At 40.3% G+C, this 13,536-nt stretch overlaps 1 protein-coding gene across 1 annotated transcript; it reads left to right on the top strand.

Annotated features, from left to right (window-relative positions):
- Positions 1 to 363: 363 nt before the first annotated feature.
- Positions 364 to 8,430, top strand: FGA (fibrinogen alpha chain). The gene is given in 7 exon segments (XM_015568038.1): positions 364 to 466; positions 2,387 to 2,512; positions 2,992 to 3,175; positions 5,163 to 5,308; positions 5,896 to 6,455; positions 6,457 to 6,844; positions 7,494 to 8,430. Coding segments are annotated over 7 exon segments (2,199 nt in total). The 5' UTR covers positions 364 to 409; the 3' UTR covers positions 8,232 to 8,430.
- The last annotated feature ends 5,106 nt before the right edge of the window (positions 8,431 to 13,536 follow it).

The raw sequence follows: 13,536 nt of genomic DNA on the forward strand, positions 1-13,536 counted from the left end.
TTCTCTGTTTCACAGTGGGCTACCGCTAGCATGCCTCCATATTCCTTCAAGTACTCAAGTTCGGTGTGTTCTCCTATGTTCTCCTCTGGATTTCCAAAGCCACCTTGTTCCTGGAATGTGGGATATGCCCCTCTCTGCTGCTGCTTTTGCAACAGCTTATGGGAAGCAAACAAGCATGAGGGAATTTTGAGCAAGATGCTGGGACACCAACCTTGGAGAAGAAGCAAGGAATGTAGAATGCATGTTGACCATCCAAACAGGACGAAGATAATGATTAATCGAATCTCCCGCAGGTTTAAATGAGATATGAACTGGGAGATAAATGAGATGGGAACTGGGAGGGAAGGCAGTCCTCTTTTCTTGCAGCTGGAGTGCTGCTCCTCAAGAGCCAATCCCCACCCCCTCAGAAATGATGTGTTCCATGTGGATTTTCGGCCTGGTCCTGAGCGTGGCGGGCACAGTTTGGGTATGGTGCCTTTGTTTTTTCTTCTTGCTTTCTCTCTGGTGGTTATTTCACAGAGCTCAAAGGTCTGAGTCAGTGTTATGCATGTCCTCCCACACTGTTGGCTCCCCCAGCTCTAGGCGAGGAAGGCAAGTTCCCAGATGGGCCAAACATCTCAAGAGTACAGGGTAATATGGCCCTAAGAGGGAGGCTTAGGGGGATCAACGTGTATAAATTCACTGGGGAAGCTTTAACATTTGTAACTCAGGCTTACAACATATTTTTTAAAGGAAATATGTCTTTGCCAGCTTAGTTCCTACAAAGCCTTGAGATAGTTAATACTAGTTAACATAAAAAAAACTCACATAAGTTTTTAAACCTAACTCTTATCATCATTATTATTATTATTTTGCTATTTGTCCAGAATAAGCAGAATAGTGGTTTAATATGGTTTTTCTGAAAGGTAGTTTTTGTGTCTCTTTTCAGACAAATACAAAACAAGTAAGCTATTTTTGCAAATATATTACAAAGCAAAGCCAGGAGAGATTAATTAATAAGGCAATTTGGTTTTGGGAAGCAATTATATTCTTTTAAGGTAATTACTAAATACTGTAATAACTTCTAAAGTTTGACTACAGAAACCTATAGAAAAGAAGAGAAACTTTATTCAACAAGGCTTTTGAAACACTTTAATCTTATAAAAACATGATAAATATAGGCTGTGGATTATTCCAATTTATTTATTTTCCTTCATCACTCATAAACCTGAATACCAGAGCAGAAAAAAACTAAAAAGGGTTTCTAACTTAATTTTCTCCCTTATAGTAAAATAATAAGTAAACATTTTTATGAGAAATAAAACTAACATCATTTGATGTGATGATGTTTTGGATAATGTATAACTTTCAGTTATTTCTCCCTGTTATTGGCATAAATACTTAACTTTTACCTGCTTGCATTGTTGTGCCATTTTATTCTGAAGTATATTTGAATTTATAATTTTATTTCTTAGACAAAAAGATTGTACTTGTTACTTTAAATAAGTTGTTCTTGATTACCTGAATTAGTATTACTATTAATAGGGTATTTTTTAATGAGATGACAAATGTTAACTAATTATAAAAATAAACTGATGTTAAAATAGCAAAGTCCTTGTAAGTTGGTGGCAAAAATAGCTAAAATCTAAAACCTGCATTGATTTGTTGGGATATAAAGTCTTATTGGAAGAATACTTTTTATATCGTATTTCATCTCATAGATCACAATAGAAACATTTTTAAATCTGTGTTTCTATTATAAGGTGTTCAAAAATGTTGTCAGTCATGGACCATTATTTTTACTTGCACTCTACTTTTCCTCATTTCAAACACAAAGAAACTATTACATGAGTGAGCAACTTAAAAAGCATGTCTGAGTTTAGGTGAACTGACCACATTTGTATCCTTGGAATATATTTGCTCAAATTATGGACCCATAAGGTCATAGAAGAAACTTAAAGGCGAGACAGACATTAAGCCAAGACGGTGCAGGCTTTTCCCTACTGGAACAGAAATTATAGGAGGAAGAACCCGTTGAATTTTCCAATTATCTATCTCTAGATCTTAACGAAAATGAAAAGGTAAATTTTAACCAATTTTGCTGCTTCAAATAATTTCCCTTTCATAATAGAGCTTTGAAGAGGACTACCATTTAATCAATGCTTTAGTATCAAACACAGTTAAGAAATTTGTACAACTTAACTCCTTTAATTCTCACAACTTCATAAAATGGGTATTAGGATTCTCATTAGAAAGATCAGAAATCTGAAGCTCGCAGAGGCCCAGACGCTGGCAGTCCTAACCTCTGGGAAGCCCCCTCCTCTTCTTGGGGTTGACAGGCATGCCAGTGTCTTTTCTTATCTCCTCACTGTTCCTTTCTTTTGTGTCTGTAAATGAATCCTTAAAGACTACAGAGACCGATAAAGGTGAATTTATACTTGAAGGAGGAGGTGTGCGTGGCCCCAGACCTGACCCCAGACCTGCATCTTCCTGCAGAGAGAAAGACTGGCCCTTCTGTGCTGATGAAGACTGGGTGAGCAGTGGGCATGGGGAACGGGAGACTCCTTCCTTGTGTTGTTAGAAACATACACAGGCTGACCCATTAGGTCACAGAAAACTTTTCCAATGGAAGTAATCTAACAGTTTCTTATGTGTCAAATGGAAAAAGGCAAATTGAAAAGGAACCTAGTCCTGAGAGCACTATTTAAATTACCTCCCATACTCTGGTCATTAGTGGATTAGGAGATTGGATTTTAGTTGTCTATTCAGATAGATACTAGGAATCTGAATATTATGGCCTCGGGATTTCATGAGGCCTAATTTATGATTGAGGAGCCCCTCATTTCAGAATTTCTCTATGATCTTTGTCTAGTCCTCCTAAATTACTTTTAAATTAAAGGATGATCTGACGAGATTGAGGAGGGGAGCAATAGGAGCTGCATGGAAACCTTCAAAATTGTACTGAACCCAAGAGATAGGCCCTTAATGTAATGTTTTTCTTTTCACTTTCAGCACCAAAAATGCCCTTCCGGCTGCAGGGTACAAGGGCTGATTGAGGAAGTCAATCAAGATTTTACAAACAGAATAAACAAGCTCACAAATGCACTCTTTGATTATCAGAAGAACAATAAGGACTCTAGTTCAGTCATCAGGGATATGATAGAACAGTACAGAAGGTATTTTGCCGACTCTAACCGTAAGTATTACATATTTAGTGCTTTGATTTTATAACACACAGCAAAACAACAACATCAAAAATTCTAAACATGGTGTCTCCTTATAGCAACTGAGATTTCATTCCAAAATATTTCATGTAGAAACACATACCCTTAAGATACAGCTGAATTTTTAAGGAGGCGCTTGCAATTGTGTTGTTGTTACAATGTCAAGAAGAGTTCTTAATGGAAGTCAGAATTTTGGATTGAAGACTAGAATTTAAGTGCTTTCTTTTCAAAGGTACATACTGAAAATAAGTTGGACCCAACCTGCTGAGTAGACATATTTGTTTCTATCTTACAGACGAGGAAGCAGAGAGGTCAAGGAACTTGCTTAAATACCCAAAGCTGTCATGTGATGGAGTTGGGAGTTCTACCCATAGACTCCACTAAGCAGATTATGCAGTATTGTTGCTTATTTTTAATTAAAATTATATAGCCATGTTCTAGCTTTCTTATAGAACAAGGGCTCAGCCACATTAGGATCAGGAAGCATTGGGTTTGTTCTGGGCCTGGGCAGCAAGCTTAGTGAGACCCCCGGTCCTAAAGCCTTGCTTGACTCTTTATATCTTAGGAGACACTGGACTAATTGAAAGTCAATGGTGCAACATAACTGGCAAGAGAGTGATCCTGTTGAACTAAAACAACATAAAAAAAAGTTTAGGAAAAATTTCAAATCCACAGATAGGAAGAAAACCCTAGTAATAAAATCCAGAAACATAATTCCCAGTACATCATGTCTGGTTTTCAATAAAAATAAATTACAAGGAAAAAAGCATACATTAAAGAGGCAGAGCAAGCATCAAAACCAGACATGATTGGGGTGTTGGGATTATCAGACGGGGAATTTAACTCAAATATGATGGATATGCTAAGGATTCTAATGAATAAAGTAGACAGCATGCCCATGCAAGAACATGGGCAGTGTAAGCAGAGAAATGGAAATCCTAAGAAAGAACTAAAAAGCAGTGCTAGAGATAAAAAACAACAGACAGCCCTGACCGGTTTGGCATTGGCCTGCAGACTGAAGGGTCCTGGGTTTGATTCCAGTCAAGGGCATGTACGTTGGTTGCGGGCATATCCCCAGTAGGGAGCATGCAGGAGGCAGCTGATCGATCTTTCTCTCTCATCGATGTTTCTAATTCTCTATCCCTCTCCCTTCCTCTCTGTAAAAAGTCAATAAAACATATTTTTTGTAAAAAAAACAGACCGAGTGAAGAATGCCTGTGATAGGCTAATTAGAAGACTGGGCATGGTTGAGAGGATATATCAATAGAATCCTCAAAAACCTATACATTCAATTTATACAATAGTCCAAATCTATAGAATGTACAACACAGAGTGAACCCTAAGGCAAACTATGGCCTTTGGGTGATTATGATGTATCAATGTAGGTTCATACTTGGTTAAAAAAAAAAAAAGACCATTATGATGAGTGATGTTGATAATGAGAGGCACTATGAATGTTTGGGGGCAGTGGGTAGACGGGGAATCTCTATACCTTCTCAATTTTCTTGGAAACCTAAAACTGCTCTAAAAAATGAACAATTGATAACAATACATACAGTAAGAAATAAAAATAGAAAGTTGTGTGGGACAAAAAAGAAAATCCAGGAACATGTTCAAGCCCTGTGAGTAAGGATATGATAAAATAATTGGAATGGTATCAAACTAATTATTTTATCTCCTAATTATCTTTAAAATTCCAAAGAGATTTTCTTCTGCAATTATTTGGAATTCTAATTGCTGGTAGGGCACCTTAACTGACAACCATGGATGACTACAGGACATAACATTGTCCAAAAAATCAAACGCCTCATAGATTTGCAACTCACAAATTAAATACCAAGAGAACAACCTATTATCAAAGTAACATGGGGAATATTTCTAAGTAAATTTCCTTCTTTTACTGGCTATTTCAAGCAAATCACTCAATAGCTGCTTCAATATCCATATTTTCTATCTCAGACAATGATAATTCATATTACCGAGTATCAGAAGATCTGAGAAGCAGACTGGATACCCTGAACCGCAAAGTCGTAGAGCAGATACAGCAGATCCAACTTCTGCAGAAAAATGTCAAGGCTCAGCTGGTGGAGATGAAGCGACTGGAGGTAAGACAGTGTGTGGCCCTGTCACCAGGTTTCCATATTTTGAACAGTAGGAAAATGGGAGGCAGCAGTCGTTCACTGAATGCCTCCTGTACATAGAGCAACGTGCTCTATATCCATTATCTAACTATAAAGTAAGAATTATTCCCCCACTCTACAGGTGGGAAAAAAATTAAGCTCAGTGATATTAAGTAAAATTTCTCCAGGCACACAGATAGTAAATGTCAAAATCAAATATTCAGTCCCTGCTTATCTTATTCAAATTCCTGATACTGCCGAGCTTCCAAGTCCTCAGCCTCCCTGAGGATCACTTCCTCGGTGTTTCCTTTCACAGGAAATAGCAACTTGCTCTTCACCTGTTCTCAGATAACCCAAATAGTTCCTGTTGCTTCTCTTGGCTAGCCTAACAACACCCAGCATTTCTTCCACTGCGGTTACTACATAAATGGAGAATAAAATATGGGTCGGTAGGTCTCCAAGTCAAAGAAATGAAAACCATTTCCAAGGAATAAACTACTAAGAACTCAATAGACATCTTTTATTGATTTAGATCCACCTTTCTTTCCTTATCTTTCTCCTCCTTTCTCTAGGTGGACATTGATATTAAGATCCGATCTTGCCAAGGGTCATGCAGCAGGGCTGTAGCACGGACGATAGATCTACAGGACTATGAGGACCAGCAGAAGCAAGTTGAACATCTCATTGCCAAAGACCTACTTCCGCCTAAATACAGACAACAGTTACCACTGTTAAAGATGAGACCAGCTTCAGATTTCGTTCCCAGAGTGGACAAGGATAAGCTTCAGGCATCCTTTCCAGAGTTAAAGGCTATCCTGGAAATGCGGCAGATGGCAATGGAGATAGAGAGGCCGGGGACACCTGGGACTCCCCGCGGAGACTCCGCTGCTCGTGGAGCAGGATCAGCACCTGAAACCCCCAGGAAGCCCGGACCTGGCAGTAGTGGGAATCCGAAACCTGGGAGCTCTGGACCTGGGGGTGCTGGTACTCGGAACCATGAAAGGCCACATAGCACAGGGCATGGGAGCGTCAGGCCTGACAACCCAGACTGGGGCACATTTTCAGAATCTTCAGAAAGTCTAAGTCCAGGGACAAAGGAAGAGTACCACCACACAGGTAAACTGGTCACTACTGAAGGAGGGAGTTGTCTCTGGTGGCCTCACCTCCAGGCGCAGTTCATGCTCTAAAACGATTACTAAGACTGTGATAGGTGCTGGCGGCCGTACAGAAGTGACGAAAGAAGTGGTCTCCTCTGAGGATGGCTCGGACTGTGGCTCAGATTTAGACTCGTTCCATACTTCGTCCAGGGGCAGCCTAGACGAATTCCGTCATAGGTTCCCTGAGGAGGCTGCTTTCTTAGACTCGTTACCTGGGTCGAAAGAGTTTCACTCTATGGGCTCAACATCTGACCCTTTCGCGAACTTAGAGGAAACCAGTTCTCACCACGTCAGCGAAACTCATACCACCAAGAAAGGCCGAGCTAAAGCTCGCACTGCCAGAGGTATCCGCACTTCTCTAGACTAAGTTATTCTTGCGATGTGCTCCCACAGCACCTTGCGCTTCTTTCCTAGCCCTCTTTAATGCTCTATTAAAATTACAGCTTTTTGGTTTGTTTTTCATGCTCGACTGTAAATTCCACGGGGGCAGGGATTTGGTCTATCATGCTCATCTCTGTATCCCAAATGCCTAACAGTGCAGAAGGTCGCCATTCAATAAATTCATGTTCAATGAATCCCTCTGAAACTCGATTTTGAGTTTGTCTAACCAAATTATTTTACCATTCAACATATGCGTTGTTGGAATTGTTACCCAGTTTACTGACCGTATTGTTTGGAATAGCTCTCAGTTGAAGCTGAGATCAAGTTATAGTAGTGCTAAATGTTGCTTAGATATCTTTGCTGGTTACTTGCTTTTAATCAGTACATGCAAGTAAAATTCCAAATTCATTGAGGAAATCCCCTTTGCAATTTGTAGGTATAAGTGCCTCTTGTTTGCTTATGATTCATTCCAGTGTAAATGCATGTTTTCTCTATGGAGGGAAGGAAGGAAGGAAGGAAGAAGGGAGGGAGGGATGGAGGGAGGGAGGGAGGGAGAAGGGAAAGGAAGCCAGTATCTACCTTCATTTAATCTGGGCCATTCCTATCTTTGTAAAGTTAAATGAGAGTAACTTCTTCCAACCAGCTTAATTTGTTTTTTAGACTGTGATGATGTCCTCCAAACACATCCTTCAGGTGCCCAAAGTGGCCTTTTCAATATCAAGCTACCGGGATCCAGTAAGATTTTTTCAGTTTATTGCGATCAAGAGACCAGTTTGGGAGGATGGCTTTTGATCCAGCAAAGAATGGATGGATCACTGAATTTTAACCGGACGTGGCAAGACTACAAGAGAGGTTTCGGCAGCGTGAATGACAAGGGGGAAGGAGAATTCTGGCTAGGCAATGAATACCTCCACTTGCTAACCCTGAGGGGCTCTGTGCTTCGGGTTGAATTAGAGGACTGGGCCGGGAACCTGGTTTATGCAGAATATCACTTGAGGGTAGGCTCCGAGGCAGAAGGCTATGCCCTGCAGGTCTCTTCCTACAAGGGCACGGCGGGCAATGCTCTGATGGAAGGTTCCGTGGAGGAAGGCACAGAGTACACTTCTCACAATGGCATGCAGTTCAGCACCTTTGACAGGGATGCAGACCAGTGGGAAGAGAACTGTGCAGAAGTCTATGGAGGAGGCTGGTGGTACAACAACTGCCAGGCAGCCAATCTCAATGGCATCTATTACCCTGGGGGCTTCTATGACCCCAGGAACAACAGTCCTTATGAGATTGAGAACGGAGTGGTCTGGGTCCCCTTCAGAGGAGCAGACTATTCCCTCCGGGCTGTCCGCATGAAAATCAGGCCCCTGGTGACCCAATAAGCAGAAAGAGTAGAAATGAGAGCACTCCGTTTTGTTTGGTGAAGTGGAGGAAAAATAAGGAAGATGAAGGAGTCAAGATTCCTTACTACCTAAAAAATTCCCCGGTGCTATTTTATTATTCTCTGTACTGTAGCTAAATGTAACTGAGTCATATTAGTGCTTCAAAAAAAATAAAGTGATGTGATTTTTTGTAAATCTTCCAACTAGCTCTGTGAGTTTTAAAATTTCTGAAAGGATACACCAAGGGACATCTGATCTCAGTGCATCAGAAAGGGACTCAAAAGCTCCTCTTCCTCTCTGCAGCAGTGTTGTTTGGAGAGCTTCTCTTCCCACACCAAAGTCATAGGGCTGTTGCACAGTAAAGAAGTTATTTCATGCAGGCCATTTGAATGACTTTACTAATATTTTTAACTTGCAAAGCACTCCGTTTAACAATGGCTGGCTTGTGCAGAGGAATTGACTAAGTTCTTTTATCTTTTCTGTTAGTAAGCAAATCTATGCAGGCAGGAGAGCCATTCTTTCCAAATAGAAATAGAAATCTCTTCATTAAGTTTTCAATGAAGACCACAATACACACTTATTTCCCCCAGAGTCTAATCAATTTCTTTAAATAAAAATACCTGGGAAAATGCATTTAAATTTTTAAAAAATATTTACAACTCTTCCAAAAGCAGACGGCATATACAATTGACAATTTCCACAGCATTCATCTCACTTTATTTTTCTACTGATTATAAAGTATAGTCCGTGACACATTAGTTGTTATGAAAGTAAAACAATTTGTTTGAAAACATCTCACTAAATATGATTTATACTCTTCATAAATTCAACATATTTACATTGGTCGATATTTTATTTTGATAATTGCTTCTTTGATCTTGGTGGTCTTGGCTCCTGCTCCCCATTTTTAACTCATATTTTCTTTTAGTGAGAACTACTTGCCATTTATTCTTGAAAATATATTAAAAGATCCCAAACACATTGGGATCCCAGTACATTGCCCTCAATTGCATAGTTTCTATCACAGTGTAACTGCATCCTCTCTCCTTGTAAGGAAAGGAGGGAGGAAAGAAGAGAGGCAGGGAGGAAGGGAAGGAGAGAGGGAGGGAGGAAAACTAAGGAGGAAGGAAGGTGGCTAGGGCTAGGGACCAGAGCATGGGGAGCAGAGGGAATGTGGGCATAAGAACTTGCAATTGACTTACATATGAAGCCCCAGTATTCTTGCATTTCCTTATGTGAAATTAAAAATCCTTGCTACAAATAAGTGATATACCTCCAAATCTTTGGATACTTGGATAAGAACTTCTTCAGAATTAAAAGAAGCTTCATTTATTTCAGACAATGAAGTTGCCTGTTATCTCTATGCCCACATGTTGACACTCACACATTTGGAGCAGGAAGAATTTTATTTTCCAGCATATCACATTATTAGGGACAGAATCATGTCCTAAAATGAAAGTGACGCTGAATGTGAAGGACTATGCATTTCTCATTCATTTTGAAGGCTTTGTGTTTATTAGCAAAGAATAGGTAACTTCTTTTAATTTAATAAACAGTAGCCAATATTAGCACAATCATGAAATTAGAGATACAATTTGGTTGTGAGAGGACAATGAATATCTCTTTTCCATTTTACCTTATCTTTAACCTATTGCCCTATTTCGTTTGTTTCTGAAATTAAATATCAATTCAACTTCTCTGATTCACATTCACATGGAAGCCCACTTTAACTTGATTTTCACTTGGTTACCACTCTCTTGAAATTCTTCTCCTTAAAGTCAACAATAACATTGCAGTACTAAATTTAATTTCCTACATTCAAGCCTCTTCCTGCCTGACCCCCTTGAAACATCTGCTACTATGGTCCCCATCCTTCTCTTCAACCTGTAATTTCTCTTGTTTCTGGTATACCACTCCCACCGGTGTCCTTCCCCAGTCTTTTTAACTGGCCAATTCTTTCTTAGACGACTCCTTAAATGGAGGAGTTTCTCATTACAATAATATTAAGACTCATTTTTAACAGTTGGAAATAGGTTTGACCCATGTGGCTTCAATAAAACAAAAACTTATTTCCCGTTCACAGAAATGTCTACAGAAATATGTCCCCATAGTGTCTTTAGGAAGCCATCATCCTGATAAACGGCTTCCATCCTTAAGTTTACCTCATGGTCCAAACATCATGTCCTGTGGAAATCTGGAAGGAAGAGGAGAGGCAGAAGAGAACACAAGTGCTTTCTCTCTTTGAAGGAACTTTCCTGGATGCTCCATACAGCACTTCCACTTAAATGTCATTAACCACAGGTCAGTCACATGGACACACCTCGCCACAGGAGAGGCTGAGACACCTGTTACCCTGTTATACAGGCTCTCCTAAGTATGATTAGGATCTGTTCCTAAGGAGGACCCAGAAAATACATGTGGAGTAGGCAATTAGCAGGTTGACCAGACCATCTTTTCTCACCCTGTGTATATATTTTCTCCTTGGTTGATTTGACAGTCATCACAGTTTTAACGGGGTGGTGATAGCCAAATCTAAAACTTCAGCCCTGTAATTCAGATCCATGATTTCAACTAACACTGAACACATCCAGTTAGAGATTTCTTGTCTAAGATCAAACCAATTACCTTTTCATCAAAACCTGTTGCAACTTTATTTCTTATCCTAGTCAGGGACATCATTAAACCTCTAGTTTCCTAATTTAGAAAATTTGGGCTCCTTCTCTGCTTCTTTATTAAAATTCTTATATCCAATCTATTCCCAAACCATCTTCTAATCTAGAATTGGCCATTCCTATAGCACGTTGTGGTCTGATGTTTATCTTGTGTTAATCTTTCTCATTTAGGCTGCTTACAGTCTCTTTACCTTTTGCTTTACCACGCGTCTTTTTTGTTCATTCAATTCTCAACAAAGATACTCTCAAAAATAAACCCAACCATGTCTTTCTCCTGCTTAATGCCTTATGTTAAGGTTGAGTTAAAACAAAAGAAAATGAAACCAGACAACAAATGGGTCTGGGCTGCCTGCCACTACTTGAGCCAATTAATGAGAGCCAGGGTTGAATCATATATGAGCGTTTATTCCAATAATGCCAGCAGTATGGGAGAGCAGCAGGTCACCCAGGAAAGTCTGCTCTGTCTCCCCCCAATAAGCCACTGCTTATATTTGGTACAAGGACAAAGATGGGGAAGTAGGCAAAAGGAATGAGCATAGGTATCCAAAATGGATATAATGGTTACAGTCTATAGGCAATGGAGGCTTGGGGTTTGCAAAGGGCTGGGGCCTCCAGTTTCTGCAACAACGTTGTTAATCTTTCCATGATAATAGGCAGCTCCCAGATGAAGAGGATAGGCCATATTTCTAGGTCCCTGGTACAACTCACAGCCAGGTTAGTATGTGAACATGATTAATATTCTTATAATTAATAGCTAGTCCCCAATATCCTATTTCTGTCCCCAACAAAGACAAAAAAACAGACACATAGATACAGAGAACAAAATGATGGTTGCCAGAAGTGAGGGGTTGGGAGGATGAGTGAAATAAGAAGTACACGTTTCCAGTTGTAAAATAAATAAATCATGGGGATACAATGCACAGAGTAGAGAAACTAGTCAATAATATCTTACTATGTTTTGTGACAGATGGTTACTAATCGTGGTGATCATGTTATCTATATATATAAAAAGCCAGCGACCTGAATGCCATAACAACCAGAATGAGCAGTCACTATGACTCTCACTGCAGCCAGCAAACCAGCCCGATCTGGGGGTGGGGCCGGCCAGCCAACTTCAAACGGCCCCTTCCCCCAGCCAGCCACACTCGAGATTGCCCTACCAATAGAGGGTGGGGCTGGCTGGCCAACCTCCTGCAGCCCCTCCCCTGGCCAGCCCCACCCCAGATCGGCCCCCCACCCCAATCAGGGGCAGGGCCTGCCAGCCAACTGCCTGTATCCCCTTCCCCTGGTTGGCCACACCCCTGATGTGCCCCCACCACCCTATTCAGGGGTGTGGACAGCTGGCCCACCACCCACAGATCCTCCCTATCTGGCCCCACCCCTGATCATCCCCAAGCTCCTCCACCCCAGACAACTGTGCCCCCAATTGCCCCCGCCACTTCAATTGGGGGTGGGGCCCACCAGCCAATTGCCCCAGTCCCTGCCCCCAGCTGGCCTGATCCTTATCAGGCCCTGATTGGGGCGGGCCATCCTGCCAACCTCCTACCATCTCCTCCTCCTGACAGGCCCGGCCTCGATTCACCCCAATTGAGGCCAGTTCGGCCAGACCCCATCTGTGCACGAATTCATGCACTGGGCCTCTAATAAGGTATACAAATGTGTAATTACTATGTTGTAAACTCTAAACAAATGCAATATTATGTATCAACTATAATAAAAAATAAAAAACTTAACTCTTTCACAAATTGGTCTGTTTGTAACTTCTACAGTCATTCACTATATACTTTAGTCATTGAATTTCTCACTGGTATTATTAGACTACCAGGTTCTTTAATGATTCTGTGCCTTTCCCATCATACCACCCAGAAGCCTCCCATTCATCCCTTAAAATACAGATCAATAACATTCCTTCTGTGAACCCTTCCTTAATGCTTACTATTAAACACAGAACCAGGAATTATTCTCTAGGCCCTCATTTTTCTTGTTCATATCTCAAAAATATCAGTCAATCCCAAACTCTAATGTGTTTGTTATTATGGCACTAGATTGTGAATTCATTTAGGCATTTATATAATGTTTCCTGCCCTACATGAGAATGTCTCACATCTTTCAATGTTATACAGATAAATTTTAAAAGTTTCTTTAAATATTTTTATTTTATTTTACATGTAAAGATTTAATTAACCTAGAATTTATTTTCATATGTCAGGAAGGTCTACTTATGTGTTATTGGGGATGCATAGCCGGTGATGCTAAAGTCAATTATTAAGGGGTTCTTTGCCAGTGCAATTGAAATTCAATTTTGTTGAATGAAACTTTCCTTTGGTCCATCTGTAGACTCTCTCATGTGCTTATATCTCCTTGCTCATCTTTAAAGTATAGCTTTTGGAAGAAATACTCTCGCTCGTACTCTCCACTTTCTCTCTCTCTCTCTCTCTCTTTTCAGTCTTAGAACAGTTTGACTTTCATTTTCTACTTTTTTTTGTTTATTCTATGGGCTACTTAGAGCAGTCTTTAATTTCCAATTAATTATTTTTAGGGGGTTAGGGTGAGTCATCTTTTTTCTTTTTAGTAACCCTGACCTCATTTGAAATTGAGGAGTCACCTTTTAATTATTAATTTCCAAGTATTTC

Source organism: Myotis davidii, unplaced genomic scaffold (genome assembly GCF_000327345.1).
Source record: "Myotis davidii unplaced genomic scaffold, ASM32734v1 scaffold323, whole genome shotgun sequence".
NCBI lineage: Eukaryota > Metazoa > Chordata > Mammalia > Chiroptera > Vespertilionidae > Myotis > Myotis davidii.